We start from the raw sequence: 21,265 nt of genomic DNA on the forward strand, positions 1-21,265 counted from the left end.
CCTCAGTGTGGTGCTCCTGTGAGTGATTCCAGGGACATCCCCATCCCTCCGGCCAGGCACAGGAGACTCCTGCACCATCTTCCACTGTCCCCAGTGTGTGCTTAGGGGGTGCACAAAGGGGGGTGGTGGTAAGGCTTGGGGCTGGCAGGCACTGGCACTCCATGGGTAACCTTCCTTGGGGCACATGGTCCTGTTGCTTCCCGGGTCTGGGTCCCAGCTCACTGGGGACAGGCATTGGGGTGTCCCCAGGCCAGCAGTGGGGCACCCCCTTGCTGACGCGGCTGCTTGCCAAGCAGTGCTTCCCATCGCTCCCTGGTAAGACCGGGGCTCTCTGGGGGATGCCTGGCCTCTGTAATTGCTCCTGTGGGATCCTGACCGGGATTCCATTAGCAGGGGAGCCGCTGTGGGGCTCTGCGGGGCGGGGGTCACTCCCTGCTCCCCGGCTCGCAGACAGGAGCGGGCCGGGGCAGAGGGGAGGGGCGCTGCTGACGCCGGGGGTGTTTTCGGTTGTGTTTCCTTGGCTCACCCGCAGCCGGTCCCGGAGGAGCTGTCCGTCAGGGCTGTGCTCGGGGCCGGGGCCGTGCTCGGGGCCGGGGCTGTTCTCGGGGCCGGGGCTGTGCTCGGGGCCGGGGCCGTGCTCGGGGCCGGGGCCGTTCTCGGGGCCGGGGCCGTGCTCGGGGCCGGGGCTGTGCTCGGGGCCGGGGCTGTGCTCGGGGCCGGGGCTGTGCTCGGGGCCGGGGCTGTGCGGGCCGCGGGTCCCCCCCCTCCGGCAGCGCTCAGCTTCGGGGGCCCGCTCCCGTTGCTAGGCAGCGCCCGTGCCCTCTGACCCGCCGCGGGCACGCCCCTCGCTCCCATAGCTACCGACGGAGGCGGCGGCCATCTTGGCGGCGGCGGCGGCGCGATGAGCGGCTCGAAGGCGAGGGCGGCGGCGGCGGCGGCGGCGGGGCCGGAGAAGAAGCCGCCGCCGGGGGCCGCGGGGCCGCTCAGCCGCCTGCGGGGAAGGCGCGGCTCGGGGGACGCGGCGCCGCGGCCGCCATGGACCGAGTCCGAGCTGCTGGCGCTGGAGACCGTGCGGCCCGAGCACGTCCTGGGGCTGTGCCGGGTGACGGAGAGTGAGTGCGGGGCTGGGCCCGGGGAGCGGGAGCTCGGGCCGGCAGCGCTCGGCCGGGCCCCGGCTGGCCCCACGGTTCCGGGAGGACACCGCCCAGCGCCGCCCGTCAGCCCCCCCTCGGCCCCGGAGCGGGGCTGTGGGCGCCTGTGGTGCGGGCAAAGACCCCGGGAGCGGCGGGGCTCGGGCGGGCCGGGGCGGTGCTGGCGTGGGGAGCGGTGGTGCTGCAGCAGCGCGGAGCGCTCCTGCCTCAGCTTTGTTCCAGCTCCCGGGAAGCCCAGTGCTCGAGTCAGGGCTTTGGGGACGGTGTTTTCATTCTGGGCTGCTGATCTCTGCTTTTCCGCCCGGATCCCTCCTTTCCTCACTCCCTTACCTGGTACCTAACGTCCTGTCTTCTTCTTGCATCAGTTTTGGTCAGCTTTCATGAAGCTTCTGCAAAACACCTTGTGGTGCACATCTTAACTGGCTGGGATAACAAATCCTTTCGGTAATTGCTCAGAGATCTTTTGAAACATTACAACGTGTTTTCTTTTGTTTCTAGGTTATTTATGCAAACCTGAAGACAACATTTACAACATTGACTTCACCAGGTTTAAGATCCGGGACCTTGAAACTGGAACAGTGTTGTTTGAAATTGCAAAGCCATCTGCTTCAGGTATGTCGTGCTACCACTGCAGGGAGGTTAGAGACACTTGTGGAGCTGAGAATTTGCAAGGCAGGACCCATGCAGACGAAGCAGAAAGATCCTTCAGTGTGTCCTGATGACTAATTTCCTTTTCTTTAAGCATAGTACTGAGTTTACTACTGTAAGTATAGAAAGTGTTTACTTCTCCTTTAAACATGGCACTGAGTTTACTTCTGCAGTGTGAAGCATTTACTATGAGATGGGGCAGTACTATCAACTGTAGATCTTCCCTTGTTGGCTGGTTATGGTACAGAGTTCCTTTGATGTGCTTTCTCCGTTGTGAGGAGGGATATCCTGTAAGATGAAGGGTGGTTTCAGCTCCAAAGCCACCAAGGCTGCACTAACTGGCACAGCAGATCTTTTCTTTATTACTTACTTGCCAGTATGAGTCTCATACCATTTGTTAAATGCATCTGCATTCAGTGCCTCAGTAGCAGCCAGCTTGTCCTGTTACACCCACTAGCCAGTATCACGTTATGCGTCCGCTGTTAGCAGGGTAACTCTGAGCTGGTGCATTTTCCAGAGCAAGATGAGGAGGATGAAGATGACAGCAGTGAACTGGATGCCAGCGCAGGCCGCTTTGTTCGTTACCAGTTCACCCCAGCGTTTCTTCGCCTTCGGACTGTTGGTGCAACGTGAGTATGAGTTCATAGTAAGAAGGGAGAATCAGGTGTTTGCACAGTGTCACTTGACAGTTTATAACAAAACTGAGTCAAAGACTAGAGAAAGCTCATCTGACGCTACAAATGTCTCTCTGGAATGGTCTGTTGGATTCTTGTGTAGCCTCTGTCCAAGGCTCTGTGCTTCCCAATAGGAAGAGAAGTAAGTCAGCTGTTTTTTCCTACTTTCTGCATACAGAGTGGAATTCACAGTGGGAGAAAAACCAGTGTCAAACTTTCGAATGATCGAGAGACATTACTTCCGAGATCGCTTGCTGAAGAACTTTGATTTTGATTTTGGCTTCTGCATCCCCAGTAGCAGGAACACATGTGAACACATTTATGAATTCCCTCAGCTCTCAGAAGACCTTAGTAAGTATCTCCTTTCCCACACCCAGCTGTGTTTTGTATGTTTGTGCATATGCTCATTTTCTGCCTGTGTTTGTGAAAGAAATGACTGGGATGTGTGAGACAGGAATAGATACAGCTTCCTGGCTTAAATTGTGCGTAATCTTGACTGGATTACAGATTTGTGCTGCAAAGTCTCCTTTGAAAATGTAAGCCTAAGACGATGTCAAGTCACAGGCCACAAGAACTGATCAGAGTCAGAGGGTTGATGTGCCTGATGTATAACTGTAACCCAGAAGGTAAAACAATGAAAAAGGGTTTAGTAGCCATGCATCTGTTTTCAGTACTTGCTTGTTAGGGCTTGAGTCTTCTTTGGAACAGAGTTGTCTCTTTTCAGAGAGATGTGTTTTTGAGCCTACCAAGATCTCTGCAAATGCACACTGTGCAGGGTATATTTGACCTCGGGGGGTGAATAGAGCAGGAGCACGTGGAGCCTTGTGTGGCTGCCTTAGTGCACAGGGAGGCACAGGGTTTGTACCTGCCTGTGTACACGTGGGAGTGCCATCACTCTTTTGTTGTGATTGCTACATCTGCTTTGCTGCTCTGCTCCACTGTGGCTCTGACAGCTTCTGTAAGGTAGTCTTGTGTGAGATTACTTGATGCCACTTTGTTTGCTTTGACAGCACTTGTCCTATGAATAGAAGAATAGAAAGGGCAGGCCAGAGCTTTTGAAGCGTGCTTGGAGGAGCAGTTTGTTTCTCTCACTTGGCTAGGGCAGAGCATCATCAGCCTGGTAAATCCAGCAGAGTGGCAGAGTCCTTCTTACTCTGGCTTTGTGCTGTCTGGTGGAGTGTGGCAAACATGTGAATGTAATGGAGCTTTCTCTTCCACAGTCCGGCTGATGGTTGAAAACCCATATGAGACCCGCTCAGACAGCTTTTACTTTGTGGACAACAAGTTGATTATGCACAACAAGGCCGACTATGCTTACAATGGAGGACAGTAATTGTTCCACGTCCATGGGATGCTGTGATGCTGTTACCCATTCCAGATGTCCAGGAGTGGACTGGAGTTGCTGTCTAGTGCAACAAGGCTTCTTGCCAAACCTTTTCTCCTCGCGTGAGGCTGAAAACATGAAACAAAGAGAACAGCTCATGAAAGTAAAGGAAACCTCCCTGCAATGTCAAACAAAGACAACAGCTCATGAAAGGAAACCTCCTGGCAATCTCTATGTCTGGCACTCAGTGTATCCTGCCTTTCAATCTCTGTTTATGGTTACCTTCTGGTACTTTGGTTAAGTCATGGATCAGAGGCACTGTTACACAATTCTTGTTACAGTCTTTCTAGTTAGGTTGCACTGTTAGTGCTTCTGATGTTTCACATGCCGAGTGATTTACTCTTTCAAGAGGTCAGGTTGTTTGGGTAAGCTATATCTTAATAGGAAAATTTTACCCCTTCAGGTAGCCAGTGATGCCTGAAGAGCAGATCTTTTCTTCAGTTGGATAGATCATCTCATTAGTGCACAATGGTTTCGTTTGTAGCATGGCTGACATTGCTTTTAGGTTGCATCCCAATTTCTAGTGGAAAAGGTAAAATAAGAGACTAAACTCAGCCTCTAAACAGTGCAGGAATCTTCCTTCTGCCTCCAGGAGCCTGAGCTGCTCATGAGTATAGCTTAATCTGTGTCTTGGCAGATATTTCACTAGAGATGAGATGGGAGGGGAAAGGGGGACTTTATCCAGGTTGGTCATCAGGTCAGTCTAATAGCATTTCTGTCTGAACCCTTCTGTGCAAATTGTTGTGTTTTGGAGCTCAGGGGTCAACCTTAGAGCTGAAGTTAGTCTCACCTATATTTACCATTTCTCCTGCTTCCCTTTGTGTGGGGATTTTGGCTCTTGCTACAGAATGTATTGCTTTTCAGATTGACAGCACGTTGTCAGTTTAGCTGAGGTGGAGGGGAGCTGTCAGTCTAGGGGGCTTAGAGGAAAAAGGGAGAATGTAGAAAATCACTTGAAAAATGTGTAGGAAGCAGCAATTCCTGAGCTTCAGTCTCTGTACTTTTAACCTGAATGATCTGTCGGAGGTGCTCCTAGGAGAGATGGTGGCATTACCAGCTCATTTGCTTTGTTTTGATTGAGGTATTAGCAGCTAAAAGCTGCTTGGGTCAGATCTCAGTGTTGTGGAGTGGGATTCTCACCAGTTGACATGGTCCTCTTTTTAGTTGTTTGAGTTCCCATCCCTGCTTTGTCTACTTGGCTGCTGAGTTGTGGTTTAGGAAGTTCTTCTGCCAAGGCAGTTACTGCCAGAGCAGAGGGTATTTCACAGCTGTGTTTGGGATCTGTTGATAGGGAATAGCAGTGGAAAAGGGAGATCTGCGTCTTCGCAGCAGCCATGCTGGGACTCAGCTCCTGACCATGCAAAATCTCAGCTAACAAGACCCTTTTCTGCCTATTTTGGTGCTCTCTAGACTGGCACTTTTCCTGTCCCCTCACTAGGCTGGTCAGTTGCATCTCCTGTAGGAGGGTGTTTGGTTGTGTCTAGAGCAGAGGCATTTACTAGTACCAGTTCCATTTGTTCCTTGAGAGAGTTGAAACCTAACTCCTGGGTGGATACCATTGGTTACCTGTTGTGTTAAGTAAGATTCAGTGTAGTTTATGTTTTAGCAGGATTAAGTGGGGTGGACATCACAGCCTGGAGCCTGTTAATGCTTAGAAAGCAGTAGGAAACTACTGCCTTTACCTCGCAGATGATGCTAACTTTGGTGGAGGAGATGAGCTGGCATCAGGGTAAGCAGTAAGAGTGTGTGGGGTGGCAGCCAGGAAAGAATCTCCAGCTCTTGGAAAGATACTTAATTATGATTAACCACAACAAATGGATGTGCTGGGTGGAGCACTAATCCTGAGCAACCACAACAAATGTCTTGGGAATGCGGAGGAACAAGGTCTTTGTGGTGGAAAGATGAACAGTTCTGCTGCCATCAGTCCCCTCCAGTATTTCTAAGGCCACTTAGGCAGTCTTGTACTTATTCCAGAATTGCTTAAAGCTGCTTGTAAGGTGGAACTTGAGATGCCTCTTGCAGTGATTGTCTTCAAAAGGCCTTGTACTAGTGAAGTAGGAGATGTTTGCTGGAAGCTGTTTGTGACAAGGCAGAACTGCCTGTGTGTTTCTCATCCTGAAGTGTTCTGAGATGCTCAGGATAGTTTCTGATGAGCCTGTGCTAGTTAGTCCCTGGGAAATTGTAGCATATTGAGCTGAGTTTGGATGTAGTATAAATCCAGGTGCCTTTAAATGTTACTTTTATCACACTTTCTGTATGAAGCAACCTCTTGCTTTTCTTGTGTGACGATTCCCATCTGTTTTCTGTGTCACTGCATGAAGGTCCTTAAAAGGAATATGACAGTTGCCAGAGTGAGCAGTAGAAGTGCCGGCGAATCCCAACACGTGTGAGCTGCCGTTAGTGGTCGGGGCTCAGCGCCCGAGGGTCCGGGTGTCTGTCGGGCTGTGGGTGCCATCTAGCTGCTGCTAACAGAACGCCACTGACAGCGGGAGAGAGCTCTGCCAAGTGTTGGATGCTTTTAGGAACGTGGATTTCTGTCATCCCAGCAGTAAGGAGGAAAAAGCCTTGAAGCAGTTGCTTTTCCATTGGTGAATGTATCAGCTATTCAGCAATAAGATAAGGAAAACCGGAGGAAAATGGGAAGACGTGCAGGCAGCAGCAGCACCCCTTAGTTTGCCAAGTTAGAAGGTCTTTACTCCTACAAGAGAAGTAAAGGAGGGTAACCCAGCACTGAAAAAGTTGATTGTAATCCAAAAGGTCAGGGATCTTTTAAACTCTGGTCCCCACTTCGTGTGCTTCCCTAAGGTAACTTTCCCCTTGGATGCTTTCTATAAAATGTCTTCTCTTTGTGGCAGGGATTGACGTCTTTGGAAAGCACATTTAACAGAGCATTGTCCTTCTGGATTGTGTGCTCTGATGCCTTAGTTGTGGTCAAAGCTACTTGTGTCAGTCAGCTAGGAAGAAATTCCAAAGGGATTTCATCCTTGTCAGGTAGATGGTCTGTCCTAAGCCAGGTTCTGTAGGCAGAGGAAGTGTTTTCAGTGTCAGCTGAAGTTTGAGCAAGAGAAAAGGCATCTGTGCAGACAGCTTCTCTTGGAGTATGTACTGAGTTGGAAAGAGAAAAGCTTTGGGATCATACTGTGTTCTGTCCTAGCAAAAAAGGGACCAAACCCACAATCTCATGCTAAATCTTTTCAGTATTTGTCCTTATAGTATTGGACTTATTTTTTCCATTTTGGAGGCGAGTGCTTTGGATCCATGCAAGCAGACTTCCTGGACAGCTATTTTCATGATTGACTGAGGAGTACATCTTGCACCTTGTGAAGGAAGGCCATCTCTTGTATGGACTGCTGTCCTTGTCCTCTGTTTTTGGTAGGAATAGCCTCCTTGGAATTTTCAATGTTTCCTGCTGCAGAGAAGCAGCAGCCTCCTCTGTGGTGCTTGAGGATATTTATTCAACTTCTCTGAGGGCTCGGGAATAATAAACCAAGTGTTTAGAAGTCGCAGATGAGCGAGGAAGGTGGTGGTAGTGGCGAGTTACCATGTTTGGACCATTCTTCTGCTTCTCAGCTCTGTGTTTCATTCCATCCTCTTCAGCTGTTTCCTAGCGTTTGTCTTCAGCCCTGCTGTCCTCTCACATTGTGCTACTCCTCGGACTCAGACACTGCCATCTCCCTCTTGGCTTGACAACAAGGACAAAGCCAAGGGCCTCGCTGCCTGCTGGAGCCATCACCTCTTCCTCTGCAGCAAAGGACGAAACGAACACCAGCAAACGCCGTCTCTGTCTGCCTGTATCTCAGCGCTGTTACAGGACACGTATTTGTATCTCACAGTGTGGCCTTTGGGCTCCTGGCGCGTCGACCTCCTGCGTGCTGTGCCCCTCCTGTGGCCGTTCCTGGGCGGAGGCCGCGGTGCCGGGGCCGTGCCCCTCAGGGTGACGATGTATTTGTATAAAGGTTATTTTGTCACTGTAATAAATAAACCTTCCTTTTCGCACCGAAGTGGCCGGTTTGGGGGGGCTGGAACGGATTGGGGGGGGGGGGGGGGGGGGGGGGGGGGGGCGGAGCTGGAGGTGCTGCGCCGCCAGTGGGCGCTGCCCGCTGGGGCTGGCGCATGCGCGCTGCTCGCGCTGCCTCAGGCGAGGGGAGGCGGGCATGGCGGCAGCGGTGCTGAGTCGTGGCTGCGGCGCGCCCCGCGGTGAGGCTGCTGGGACCGGGGATGGCACCGGCAGCGGTACCGGCACCGCCGCGGCTGCTCGGGGACACGGCAGCGGGGTGGGGAGGGGGCAGCGGTCTGCGCGGGAGGAGACTCCCCGGTGCCCTTCAGGGCCTGAGGCGGGTTCCCAAAGCCGCCCTTTTGCTTAGGGCCCCGGCCCGCTGTGCCCCTGCTGCAGGCCCAGATCGTGAGGCCCCGCTGCTGAGGAAGGCCTCTCTCTGGGGAGGCTCCCGGCCACGTTGCGCGAGTCCCGCCTGGGGTCTGGCCCTCCTGGGTCGTGTTCATCCCGCTGGCCAGGGAAACAACGGCCTCTAATGCCTCTCGTTCCTTCCAGCGCTGGCCTTCGGGTGCCTCCGCCGGCTGCACACGGTGTACCAGACAGTGGAGCTGCCGGAGACGCACGAGATGCTGCGGCAGACGTGCCGGGACTTCGCAGAGAAGGAGCTGATGCCGTTTGCAGCACAGCTGGACAAGGAGCACCGCTTCCCTGCCGAGCAGGTGTGTGCCGCGATGAGGGCAGGGGGGAGCGGGCGGGCGCGGGCAGAGCCGGGCGTCCCTCGGCCGCTGGGGCCTCCGGGCCCCAAGTAAAATGTACATCAAACTCTGCCGTTCGGGAAGATTGAAGTTTAGACCAGCTTGTGGGAGAATCTTTTGAGTGTGGAGATTGTAATGCCCACTGCTGAGCATCCTGAGCTCTTCACCTGCACTTGTGTTTCTCTGTATCCAGCTTTAGTACCACTGAACTCTCAGTTCTGTTATTGACTTACTTGTGGGCTTTTATACAACCGACGTATAAAATCAATGAAATACATTTACAGACTACACATAACCATAAAAATGGTTTGTACTGAGGAAGCCTAGGGGACTTGAGTCCATTTCACATGGTGAAAGGAGGTGAACAGGGCATAGTAGATGCATGTTGGTCATGCTCTGGGGCTGTGGAGAAGCTGATATTCCAGTCAAACCTGAGGTTTCCCTTATAGAAAGCAGTACAGACAGAGCAGCATGTTCTGTGCCATGTTGAGCAGATTAACTCACCTGGTTTGTTGCAACAAGATGCTAAGCTCCAGAAAAAATAGTTACATTAGCAGAAGGCTCCAAGCAACTGCAGTCAGGCATGTGGAGTTTTGTCATACACTCTTCTTGCTGTTAAGGACTAAGGATGATGATGGCAAAGACAAACTTACTCTAAAGGAGAAGATACTTTCTTCTTCACTGTTACCTGAGAATTTTACATTAGATTTTAAGTCATCTTACTTGAATGTGTAGGGAAGAATTCTAATGTAAACGGTGTTTATTAAAGCAACATTATCATACTTGTTGCTGTCTTTTGTTTGGTCTCTGGATTTGATGTGAGGGACTAGTGTTTTGGGTGCCTGTACAGAAGGGAAATACTTGTTTACAAGTTCCCCTTGGTTCCTCTTCAAGCAAGCAAGCAAGGCTGGTAACATACACATTGCTGCAACACTGAAAGCTTGACATCAAGTATAAACCCAGAAGAATTATAAGAGGACATCTTATCAAGCATAAAAACAGAGGAAAGCTTGGGGTTTTTTTGTTACTCTTGTCTGCTGCCAAGTATTAACAAGAGACCTAGAGACAGTCAGTTCTCTGGAGAGCTTACAGTTAAGAAGTCAGGGTCCAGCTGAGGAACTTAGAATCATAGAATAGTTAGGGTTGGAAAAGACCTTAAGATCATCTAGTTCCAACCTCTGGGAAGCCAGACCTAACTTTAATAGGAAAGAGAAAATCGTCTTTTTGCCAAGTGTTCTGTGGGTCACTCATTCTGTAAAATTCTCTCCTTGTGCAGCCCTAGGCTGAAGCTCAGTAAATGCACAGGTAAAGTTCTAATGATTTTTTATCAGCTAGATTTCCTATTGAGAGCTTCCCACTGACAGGATACGTGCAAAGGGAAACGCTTTGGCGGGATGCTGAGGAATACTGGTGGGGTTGTATATCCTTATTTCACCTTCAGAAGGTTCCCTCTTCCCAGTATTGAAGAGAGCTCTTTAAGTAAGCAAGAGCCTCATCTTAAGCCACAGTGACTGTGTACAGCTCGTTGAAACCATCGGGGCCTGGGGACACTTACCAGTTTGTGCAGTCAGATTCCCAGTTCACCAGGAGTTGTCTGCATCCTCTCTGTGTGTAGCCCTGCTATGACCTGTCTTTACTTCCATGTGTCTGTGTGTATTTGCTAGAACACTGGTGGTGCACAGGGTCTTATTTCTCTGTTCCTTACATGCAGGTGAAGAAGATGGGTGGCTTAGGGCTGCTGGCTATGGATGTGCCAGAGGAGTACAAAGGAGCCGGCCTTGACTACCTGGCCTATTCCATTGCCGTGGAGGAGATCAGTAGGGGCTGTGCCTCCACCGGTGTCATTGTCAGCGTCAATAATGTAAGTGTCTCAGGTTCTGTATGAGGGACAGGCGTGGAACTGAGGGCTGGTGGCAGCAGTTTCTAGAGAGGGTATGTGGGAGAAATGGGGTTAGTTCCCGTGGTTGGAGAGCACTTGGACATTAGGGGGTTACTGGATTTTTTTCCTATGCTTTCTAGAGGTATTAACTCTCAATGCTTGAAGTCCCTGTATTTAGGGCCTATACTAAAGTTTGGCACTGAAGAACAGAAGCACAAGTGGATTGCTCCCTTCACTGGAGGAGAGAAAATTGGATGTTTTGCCCTTAGTGAACCAGGTGATACAGCTGTTACTGTTCCTTTTGCAAGAGAACATAGGGTAGCTGCTTTCCTCAGTCAGGTTTGGGATGGACTTCAGGTGTGTGAAATTGTAACAGTTTGCAGAAGGGTGGTTTGTAACAATTCTCTTTAAAGGAAGTCTCCCTGCCCAAGATATAATCTGCCATCCCCATGGTCCATGCTGAAAGTTTTCATCCCCTCTGTGTGAGCAGAGCTGTGGAGATGGACACATTTTAGACATGTGGGACTTTCCCTTTCTGATTTGAGTCCTGGGGAGGGACAGTGGTGACACCACCAGTTACAAGACTTGCTGTGATCTGGCAGAGTGCAGACGGGGTGAGTTTGCACCCCAGGCTGCCACTGATGGCCTCATCTGCTGGTGCCTTGCTCAGGGAATGGCAGTGACGCAGGTGCGGCATCCACGGTGGCACGTCTGGATGGGGACGAGTGGGTTCTGAATGGCACCAAGGCCTGGATCACCAATGCGTGGGATGCCTCGGCCACTGTGGTGTTTGCTACTACAGATAAATCCCTGAAGCACAAGGTGCGTTCATTTGGGTCAGTCAGCAAGGGGTGTGAGTAAAGGTGTGGTACAGGAGCACTTTGAAAAGGTTCTGGGGGCTATTTAGAGCAGTGAGGCACTGAGCGGAAGGGTTGATGTGCACTGGCTTTGTTCTGTCTTAACTCTCCCTCCCTTCTGGTTATCCAGAGATGTGGCTTCTGTCAAAAATGTTTGGAGGAAGCCTGTTGACAGCCAGGTAAATGGGAAGTTTGCACCGTTCCTAAGAGTTCGGGTCTTGTTGCAGGGTATTAGTGCATTCCTGGTTCCCATGCCAACTGCTGGGCTGTCACTGGGGAAGAAAGAAGACAAGCTGGGAATCCGTGCCTCTTCCACTGCAAACCTGATCTTTGAAGATTGTCGGATACCGAAGGCCAACCTACTAGGACAGCTGGGAATGGGCTTCAAAATTGCCATGGTAAGAGATGGATTGGGGTGAGCTGTGGTTGTGGACAGCCATAGGTGTAAAGCTTATCATTTTCAAAACCATTTTTAGGCTTAAGATGGCTTTGGTGGGCACCACTAGCATAAGCTGTTTTGTGTATACACTGAACAGTTGACCCCAACATGGGAAATCATTCACGGGGCTGATGAATTGTCTGTTTGCCATAGATCCTTGACATCACTTACATTGTAGATAAATGTGACAGTTCCCAGATGAAGAAATGCTCCTGCTGCTGAGGTGGTGTGGTAGCAGCTGTGAGGAGTTTTAATTTTTCTCCTTTCCCAACCCCTCTATTCCTCCATTTTCTACCACTAGATAAAGGGAAAACATGGCATGTTCCCTAAATACTGTGGCAGAGGAAAAGCTGTCCTGGAGGCCAGGACAACCTCTGGGTAGTGTGTAACCATGGATGAACTCTGAGTTACAACTTGTGCAACTTCTGAGGAGGAGTCAGGGTGCTGCAGGACAGAGTGTTCCTTGCAGTGCTGCACTATGCCACTGAGGTGTTTGTTCCTTCTGTGGGGGCAAACCACTGTTTCTTCTGGCATTTGCAAGAGCTGAGTTCTCTGGAGCACAGCCCATTCATTCCCTTTCATCCAGGCTATGAAGATAAAATCCTTTCTCACTGTGCTGTAAATTCTTCCTGTGCAGGAAGCAGTTAAAGCCTGGTAAGCAAGGTGTTTGAGACAGGTCCTGTTATTGAAGCAGTGCTTCAGGGTGTGCCCTAAGGAGGAGAGCAAAGATGAGACCTGAGCAGGTGGTTTTGATTTTCAGTTTTAGTGGCAGTGCCATCAGGTGTGCCGTGAGCTGGGGTCTGGCTGAAGGGCTCCACAAATCACATGTTCCTCGTTGTGCTCCTTTTTCTACTCCCCAGTACTTCCCCTAACAGCGGATGAGAAGCAAAACGTCTCCTTTTGCTTTCTTTCCTGCACCCCTGGCTTCTCTGCAGCGCCCAGCACGTTTTATAGCTCTCTATTCCTGCACAGCCAGGAATATTCTGAATCAAGGCAGAGGATACTAAAGCTTCCCAGCAAGATCAGAAATGCAAGTAATGCAAGTCATAAAAGTATGACTTACTTAACATTTTGTGTCTTTCCCAGCAAACTCTGGATGCAGGAAGGATTGGGATTGCCTCACAGGCTCTTGGAATAGCACAGGCAGCTCTGGACTGTGCTGTGGATTACGCTGAAAAGAGAATGGCTTTTGGGTCACCCATCACAAAGCTGCAGGCAGTGCAGGTATGAGCCAGGCAGACGGGGCAGTGACAGACATTGCTGGTGGTGCTGTAAAGTTCATGTGGGCTCTTGGCTGTGGTTTCAGGCCTGCAGCACAGTTTGCACTCTTTGGGTAAACAGGACAGTGATTTTTGTTTCAAGCACCATTAAAACTAATGGTTGGGATGGAGCTGCTCCTGTTCTAGCAATACTGGCCTCAACGGGGAGTGGGGAGACTTCTGCTCTGTGTCCTTGTGCTGGCAAACGGCTGCCATCTGAGCATAGGTGGTGTTTGTCATTGCAGTTCAAGCTCGCAGATATGGCTGTGGCATTGGAGGGTGCGCGCTTGCTGACCTGGAGAGCCGCAATGCTGAAAGACAATGGGAAGCCCTTCACAAAGGTATTTCCAGCCTGGCATTTGTCTCACAGTGCCAAGGCAAGAAGTCCACACTGTACCCAGCACTGCTGTCAGGGTTTAACCCATCACCCTCTGCTGTCTGTCCTCCGGCAGCCTGCTGAGCACAGCCTGGTTTTAGCCAAGGGGAGATGGGTCAGCACTGGCACCAGTGATCAGGCCTGGCTCTGCACAGTGCGTCTATGAGTGTGCAAGTGAGATGTTCATTCCTGTGCTAGCTGCACCCTCAGTGATGTTTTCCTTCCCCAAAGGAAGCAGCAATGGCCAAACTGGCTGCATCAGAAGCTGCAACGGCCATCGCTCATCAGGTAACTGCTACATTTGACATCTCTGATCTACAGCATGCTTAAAGGGAGTTTGTGTTACTGCACAGCAAGTGTCTGAGGAAAATAGGATGGAATTTACTAATTTTCTTAAAAAAAAGCCCCAACCAACCAAACTGGCTGCTCTGTCTGAAGCTGGTTAGCACAGGCATCCTCCTGGGTTGTGGTGAAGGTGGGCAGGGATTTATGCTGGCTGGTGGCAGCTGTATTACTAAAGTCTTTTTATGCCTGCTGCTGTCCAGGGCAGTGTCAAAGTTTGAGCAGGATCAGCAATGTGTAAGAGTGTGGGTGCACCAGTCAGGATTACGTTACTATGTTTGCAGCATAGTGAGCAAAATGGAGCAGGATCTCTGGTGTCTGCATTTATTTAACAAAACTGGCTTAGCTGAACAAGGGCCACTAAGGTCCCTCTGAAGCAATTAATTCTCTGCCTGGGACATCAGCACTGCTCTTACCCAGCTCAAATTCTGTTTATTCCTCCAATTGCAAATAGGCCGCAGTCAACCCCATGTGTTCTCCCTCCTCCCCCAGTTATGCTTGCAGTGGGCTTAGCTGCCTTTAAGGTGTCTGTATTGTGCAGCAAACACATTCCTTGACTCTACTTTTCTAACCTGCCGCCTTTGTTTTAGGCCATCCAGATCTTGGGTGGGATGGGCTACGTGACAGAGATGCCAGCAGAACGCCACTACCGTGACGCTCGTATCACAGAGATCTACGAGGGGACCAGTGAGATCCAGAGGCTGGTGATAGCTGGTCAATTGCTGAAGGCCTATCGTGGCTGAAGAAGCCAACTTGAACAAGACACTGCCCCTGAGTGCCACATAATAGTGCACAATAGGGATTGAGTCTTGGCCCTCTTGACTGAGGCTCAGGATGGAAGTTTTCCTCACCAATGAGTAACTGACCCTCTTGTTAAAATGTGCTGATTCTTTGGACAACGTGTGGTGCATGGAAGGCCATATCTAGGCTTGTAAGTGATGGCTGTGAGTGCAGGAGGGAGGAGGCAGCCTGGCCCTGTAGGGGAGCATAGGTCTTTTCCTAAACTGGAGTATTGTTTTGACTTGGTAGCAGCAAAACAACCTTACTGTTCAGCAGAGTCAGAAGCTGTCCTTGTGTGCTGCCTAGCCGTGGCCTGGGAAGCAAATTGGCAGAAATTGGTCATTATGTGGTACTGGATAACCAGTTCCAAAGTTAGAGACAGTGAGAGACCTGAGCCCTGTGCCTGTTCCTGGCTTCGGGCCACACTGATCAGACTTCAGTGAGTATCGTGTGTGAGGTGCTGAGGTAATGGTTGTAGCAGTGCTTTTACCCACTTGCAGCAGGAGAGGAGCCAGACAGCAGGGCACAGGTCCTACCTCTCTGCGGGCTGTGGTTGCTACCTGTGTATGCAAACACAGATGAGTAAAACCCCTCCATCCCAGCCAGCGGAGCCCAGCAGCCTGTTCTCTCAGCCACTTATGGATGGAGGGGTAAAAGCTAAGGACAGAAAAGCTGCAATGCCCAGGACTGATTAAAAACCCATCAAACAGTAAAACCCCTCTGTTCCCAAAGCTGCTTTTACTGTAACAACTCCTCCCAACAGGAAAGAAAGAGTGTGAAGTACAGTAACAGCCTTTAATCTCTACATGTGTTGGGCTACGAGGAGGAAATGAAGAGATGGCGCACAAAACCTTACCAGGAAGCTTTAGCAGTAGCACATATCCTCAATCAGCTGTCTTTGGCAAGATACTAACTTTTAGAAGATTCAACAGCCAAAAGCTCAGCTCTAAACTCAGGAAAAGATGGAAAGGACTAAGACAACAGCCTGTGCAGTCTGCCTCCTTGTCCAAACAACAAGCACAGGAGAGGTAAATGGTTATTTTCCTATGGTGCCTTTATTTAGATTTGTGTGGACAGAAAACCAGCAGGATTCTATTGCACATAAGAGAACAGAGAAGACAAATAAAACCCGGTTTTAAAGGACCACCGGTCCCCACCCTCTTTTTTATGTTAATGTGAATCCATTTGTAGTCTTTTCTTCCAGTCACAAGACACAGGAACATAACCCACCAGGACCTTCACGCACCAGCTCAATGACAGCGGGTGTCCGCTAGCGCAGAGTCCCAGCAACATAAATAATACCTTTGTGGGTCGCTAGAGGGCAACCGCATGTTGGGGCAGTCTTCAGGTCTTGCATTTCCCTTTGGTGCTCACAAACCTAAGCAGGAACAGGAACAGAGCCAGGCAGTGCATTCAGCAGTATTTCTGCTGGAAAACCATTCTAATGTCTCTGAACGTACTGGAAATCATGGAGGGCTTCTAGGAGTGAGATGTTTCAGTGCTGTCCTGATTCCAGCCCTTTGATGACTGCTGATGGCTTGTTTCTGTGATTGTGTAGGAGGAAGTTATGTTGTTTTACACTTACCTCTCCTTGCAGCTGCTCAGCAGGACCAGGAGCTGTAGGGGCTGTAGGAAGGGAGGACTTGACAAAAAGAGTTACTGTTCAGTGCTCACCTGCAGTGAGGTTCAGCTCCATCCCCAGTGACCCAGTGCGGTGTCACACTGGGGCCGTGCCTGTTGCACTGCTTCCGCTCACCTTGCTAGCTGATTCCCTGAGCTCTGCTGCACTGCACTGCCCGTGCTCAGACTGCTCCCTCTCAACATCACACCTTCATTTACCATCTCCAAGTGATCGCAGCTTCTCCAGAGCAGAGTGAAATTGCCTCTGTACATGCACCATGGCTGACCTGAGGGGAAGAATAGTGCTGAGCATCTCAACTGACAGAAGACACACTTGAAGAACCTACAGCCTAGATTCACCAAATCCCTTGTGGACCTTATGGAGGGAGTATGGGGAACAGCACCTTGTAATGAGTGTTCCTGGGGAGCCCTGCTGCTGTGACTGCGGGCTGTGATGCATATGGCTCCTCAGGGCTGTTCCAGAAGAGAACTGCTGAAAGTGCAAAACACAAACAAGTTTGGCAGCATTAAACAGGGAGCTCTTGCTGTGAGCCACCCCCAGACAGCACTAACCCGGCAGGGTGTGGGCAGGGCCAGGCCTCCCTCTGAGGAAAGGCTCTGGTTACAGGTGGAGCCAATACTGCAGAGCTGGGGCACCCAGATGGGAGAGTCACGTCATGCCTAAATGAGAAAGAGGAGGGAGGAGGTGAGCCACAGCCACACTTTTCAAGGACATTGTGGGGTTTGCCCCACAGCTCTCTATGCATACATGAAGCTGCTTATGAGATGAAAGGAAGCAGGGAGATCCCTAACTGGAATCCTTTTTTAGGAAGCACAGAGCAGTGAGGAGTTACTCCCCTCACCCACCTTAAATTTGATGTATTTTATATCACATATAATGCTTCCAGTCTCTTCATGTGAGTTCCAACAGACTAAAGGAATAGAGCATCTGTTCTGGGCTGTCACAGTTAAATACAGGTGAGAAATTAAATACACAAATACACACACACTCTTCCTGGGGAGCACAGATGTGAGCCACAGCCTTGGCCTTTTCCCCACCAAGAACATGGAACTGCCTGGAGTCTGGATCCCCTTCTGAAGCATCTGCCTTCCTCAGAGCACGGCAGGACAGGGCTCGCCTTGCTGTTCCAGGTCATTTGAGGGGGGGAGGAAGAGAGGGAGAACCAAACAGAAGCAGTGTCTCAGCATTCCAGGTTTGAGCAGGGTACAAAATACAGACACACAAAGGGCAGCTTGCATTTCCAGCACCCTTCCCACAGTGGTTGGGCAGACAACCCCAGGTAATTCCTGAACTCATTTTTGCACGATTTAGTGTGACCTTAGGGAAATTTCAAATTACCAACAGTAACATTTCTAAGCTGTTCCCAAAGATGCAGCAGAAAAACCAGCTCCAGAACTGTAACAGGTTTGTATATCCCACATCTAGTCTGCGTTCTGGCACCTTCGCTGTGAACACCCTCTAGTCTATCACCTTCTTGCCAGTGTCCTTCTCCCTTCCTACAAGAAGGCTGATGTTAGTCAGTTATTAACTATTTGCTCTGATAATGGTCCAGAGGACAGGCAGGTACAGGCTCACTGCAGGACTGGGCCAAGTTTGTTACAGAGTTCAATGGAACGTTAAGACCAAGAAGGCATGGACAGAGCTGACAGGGAGCCCATGGTCCCACCTGGCCTCCACAATCCGAAGGACCCAAAGCAGCCTCTGCAGTTTCATCCTCAAGCTGGGAAGATGCAGCTTTGGCCAGACTGGAGAAACAAGGACAAAGGTGCACCTGCGCAGAGAGGGCCCAGCAGCTGAGGCAGGAATCTCTGTAACCCCCCTGTGTGATGCTGGGGTGGTTCTAGACAGGAGAGCTGCAGGACAAAGCTCTGGCTCAGGAACCATGGGAAAATGCTTCTCCCTGTGCAGATGCGTTTGTATTTAGAACAGTTACGCTGTGGTTAACCTCTGCAGAGCACCTCCGTTTCTTACCTTGTGTGTGTCAGAAGGTCACTGCAGGAGGGCAATACAGCCTAAAAGAAAGGCCAAGATTTTTCTGGTTAATTCTCAGTAATTAATTTTTATTAAATACTTGTCTATCAGCAATTCTAGAACATTTTCCAGAATGGTTTTTAAGTACAGAAAATCATTCATAGGCATTTTTGTGGCAGGGACTGAAATTGCCCCTCAAAATGGAGCAGGCCCCTTTATGTTCATTCAAAAGGCAGGAATGAACTGCCTTGAAGCTGGAAGTACCTGAGGTGTGCAGTACTATGGGACAGGGGGAAAGGCTGGGAAGATAGAGCAGTAGCAAAGTGGATCTAAAGGTGTTATTCCAGAACCTTAAGGGAGGGGGAAGAGGATGAAATCCAGGGAAGTGTTTTATTTCTTTCTCTGACTGCCCTTCCCAATGTTTTATTCCCCTTAAGTCTGAGAACTGATGCCTTGCCTTTGTCCCAGGCTGGCTGCAGCCATGGTCCTAATGCTTGCTATGAGCAGAAAAAGCAGATTTTTAATGAAAAGCTATTTGTTTCCTAAAGAAGGGTCAGTTACCTGAAGATGAGCACTGCTGTGCTACAGGAAATGCTTCCAGTTCAGGGAAAGGTGTGAATCAGGGAAAAGCCATTGTTATAAATGAAGTGACCCCATCCTCCCTGCCACCCTGTGCCCCCACCCCTGCTACACTTCAGAGCCTCCCCAAAGGGCTGTGCTCCTATTTTCTGTTCCTTTAGATGTTGCAGGTGTCTCAGAGGTCCCCTCCACAGCTCTGAGCCCATCTGCCCGTGCCTGAGAACAGAGGAATGTGTCCACAGACAGCAGTTCACACACGTGGCTGGACCCGGATTCCTACTGTGCTCAATGGGCTCTTCCCAGAGCTGCTGACAGAGCAGAAAGAAGCACACATCCCACTGAAGCTGCCTTACCCGAGGTAACAAAACCAGACCCCAGCTCACTGTTGGGTCACATTCACACTTAAAACACTCCTGGTTTCCTTCCAGTCACCTCATGGTTACCAGCATCTATCAAACTAAGACCAGCTCTGAGCTTTCAGGAGAGCTCCCCAAACCTCAGCTGCCAGAGTATTGTAAAGGAAGAAGGTTGTAGTTACCTGAGGGAAGGCCTTCGGTCTGACACAGCAGCGCTGGAGCGGCTGGGTTAAAAAACACAATGAAAACCTCCACATTTGAGCAGGCTACAGGGACAAAGCAGCCAGCACACAAACTCCACCAGGCACACCAGTAAAGGACAGTTTGCTTTTTCTTTTTTTTTTTCCTTTTTTTTGGTGTTTCAGGGCAGGGCGGGTACAGCACGACTGAAACAAAATGCAAATACAAAGAAATAGAAAATAGAAAAGATGTATTTACAAGTGATACATTACTAGGATGAGAAAGCACAAAGACGACTGCTGCTATAATACATGCACTGGGCAGGAGGGAGCTACTAAAAACCTGCACGGGGTTGGTGGCAGAAACAGAAAAATGGAAAAACAAAAGGAAAAAACAACCCCCCTCCCCCCCCAACAGGGCTGGGTTCGAAAGTTTCACTTCCCTGGTTTGCTACATTGATCAAAATCAAATATCCCCTGAAGTCCATGAGTACAACCGGTACAAATACTACACTCGGTTTGGAACTGCAGGTTCAGTTGTAGGGAGGGGGGAACAGCAGCTCATTGGAGATCCATAGACAAGAAAGCCAGAGTAAACTGCTCTACATGCTAAAAATTACAGCAAGCCCCTGTCTGCTACATAGCATGATCTTAGCAGGTTTTCCTTTTTATTTATTCATATATATATCTATATGTGTGTATATATATATGTATAAAAATCGTGCCCTTTTTCACTGCAAACATGACATCTGGGTGGAAATGTAACTTGTTACAACAAATTTGTATATGTATACTGCAAGAAGTCACTCAATGTCTGTGGATTTAATAAGTAACCTCACACCACAGGAAATATTTAATAGATCAAAAAAACCCAGTATGGTGACAGAAGAGTTTCTGTCTCAGTTCTTTTCAAACCCAAAGTCCAGCAGGAAACTGGTCCCAGTGTCCACGGGGGGGGTCTCTGAAGAAGCTTCAGTTGCTTCACTGTGGTTTCGTTTAGTGTTCACAAGTTTTTGAACGACTCCAAGCCGTTTTCAGTTTCAAGTCTGTCTCTTCCTCTCTCACAAAGGTAATAGTCTGGTACTAATCCATCCGAGTGAGGAAAAGAGGAAAGTGGCTGCAGTTGCACAAAGGGTCCCCAGGTCCACAGCTGCAGGCAGACACGGAGCCACACGGAGCTCCAGGATCTTTGCTTTTTTCTTTTCCTCCTTTTAATACAAAGTCCTTTCATACAAGTCCCGTAAGTGGTACCATCCCAAGCACCAGCCAGTCCAGCTTTAGGAGACTACAAAGCCACGAGTTAAAGTGAAAAGGACCAAGGCAGAAGTTCAGGTCACTTCCTATCCGTTCCATCATACTTCCAGGAAACGGGAGCTGCTGGACTTGGAGTGGAAAGGCTCAGACCACATGCGACGTAGATCACCCTGGGCAGGAAAACAGCAGAAGGAGAATGCCCTCAGAAACACTGACATCCACTGAGAATTCACATTTTTAAATGCATGTAATTGCAGGCATGTCTTAAAGCAAATCTGTCCTTCACCTGGTTTGCAAGTTACAACAAAGACAGCAAAAAAGCAACCCCCTTCCCTGTCAGGCCAAATTGTCTCATTTTGGTGCCAGGTCTACTCAAAATGGGTTTCTGATGGGAAGGAAATACTTATGCAGGTGGAAAATTCTGCCCTTTCTTGTGCTCTGCAGCACATTTGCTGTGTTTCAGCAACCTGCCCTGAGATAGGAAAGGCTCCATGTTCTAATTCCAGCTCTGAACAAGCAACTGGAAAGAGGTAAAGGAGGCTCTGCCTCTGATCTCTGCTGGACCTTTGTGTGTGTGTTCTCTCATGACCAGCCAGGCAAGGACAAATTCACTTATTTAATTAAAACAGCACTTACTCCTTCACAGTATAGTCTATAATTACTGCTGCTATAGTCTGTAATTACTGCTGCTTTATCTACATAAATCATCTTCTAGTTCAGGAACTCGTCTCTCAGTTCCTCAGTCC

The 21,265-nt window shown here is 49.8% G+C and overlaps 3 protein-coding genes across 20 annotated transcripts in view; 2 read left to right on the forward strand and 1 right to left on the reverse strand.

Moving 5' to 3' along the window:
* Nucleotides 1-884: 884 nt before the first annotated feature.
* UNC119B (unc-119 lipid binding chaperone B) lies at nt 885-7,858 on the forward strand. The gene is made up of 5 exons (XM_034068203.1): nt 885-1,112; nt 1,650-1,763; nt 2,317-2,428; nt 2,652-2,824; nt 3,694-7,858. The coding sequence occupies exons 1-5, from the start codon at nt 902-904 to the stop codon at nt 3,804-3,806; spliced, it is 723 nt and encodes a 240-aa protein (XP_033924094.1). The 5' UTR covers nt 885-901; the 3' UTR covers nt 3,807-7,858.
* On the forward strand, nt 7,707-15,708 carry ACADS (acyl-CoA dehydrogenase short chain). 3 transcript variants are annotated; one of them, XM_031047789.2, is made up of 10 exons: nt 7,707-7,813; nt 8,407-8,570; nt 10,318-10,467; nt 10,651-10,762; nt 11,156-11,307; nt 11,570-11,740; nt 12,868-13,005; nt 13,286-13,381; nt 13,648-13,704; nt 14,349-15,708. In XM_031047789.2, exons 1-10 carry the CDS (start codon nt 7,798-7,800, stop codon nt 14,499-14,501), a joined length of 1,209 nt encoding a protein of 402 aa, XP_030903649.1. In that variant the 5' UTR covers nt 7,707-7,797; the 3' UTR covers nt 14,502-15,708. The 3 variants fall into 3 exon arrangements, with proteins under 3 accessions (XP_030903649.1, XP_030903648.2, XP_030903650.2); XM_031047788.2 differs by lacking the exon at nt 7,707-7,813 and adding an exon at nt 7,959-8,054; XM_031047790.2 differs by lacking the exons at nt 7,707-7,813; nt 13,648-13,704; nt 14,349-15,708 and adding exons at nt 7,959-8,054; nt 13,493-13,636.
* Nucleotides 15,575-21,265, reverse strand: part of SPPL3 (signal peptide peptidase like 3) — a 62,867-nt gene continuing 57,176 nt past the window's right edge. For 5 of the 16 annotated variants that reach the window (XM_034068201.1, XM_034068199.1, XM_031047793.2 and 2 more), the window contains exon 11: nt 15,575-20,689. In XM_034068201.1, coding sequence (XP_033924092.1) covers nt 20,618-20,689 — 72 coding nt within the window. In that variant the 3' untranslated portion in view covers nt 15,575-20,617. The remainder of the gene's footprint in view (nt 20,690-21,265) is intronic. The other 11 variants (XR_004550159.1, XR_004550164.1, XR_004550162.1 and 8 more) reach the window with 11 other exon arrangements.

This window comes from Melopsittacus undulatus, chromosome 12 (assembly GCF_012275295.1).
Source record: "Melopsittacus undulatus isolate bMelUnd1 chromosome 12, bMelUnd1.mat.Z, whole genome shotgun sequence".
Taxonomy (NCBI): domain Eukaryota; kingdom Metazoa; phylum Chordata; class Aves; order Psittaciformes; family Psittaculidae; genus Melopsittacus; species Melopsittacus undulatus.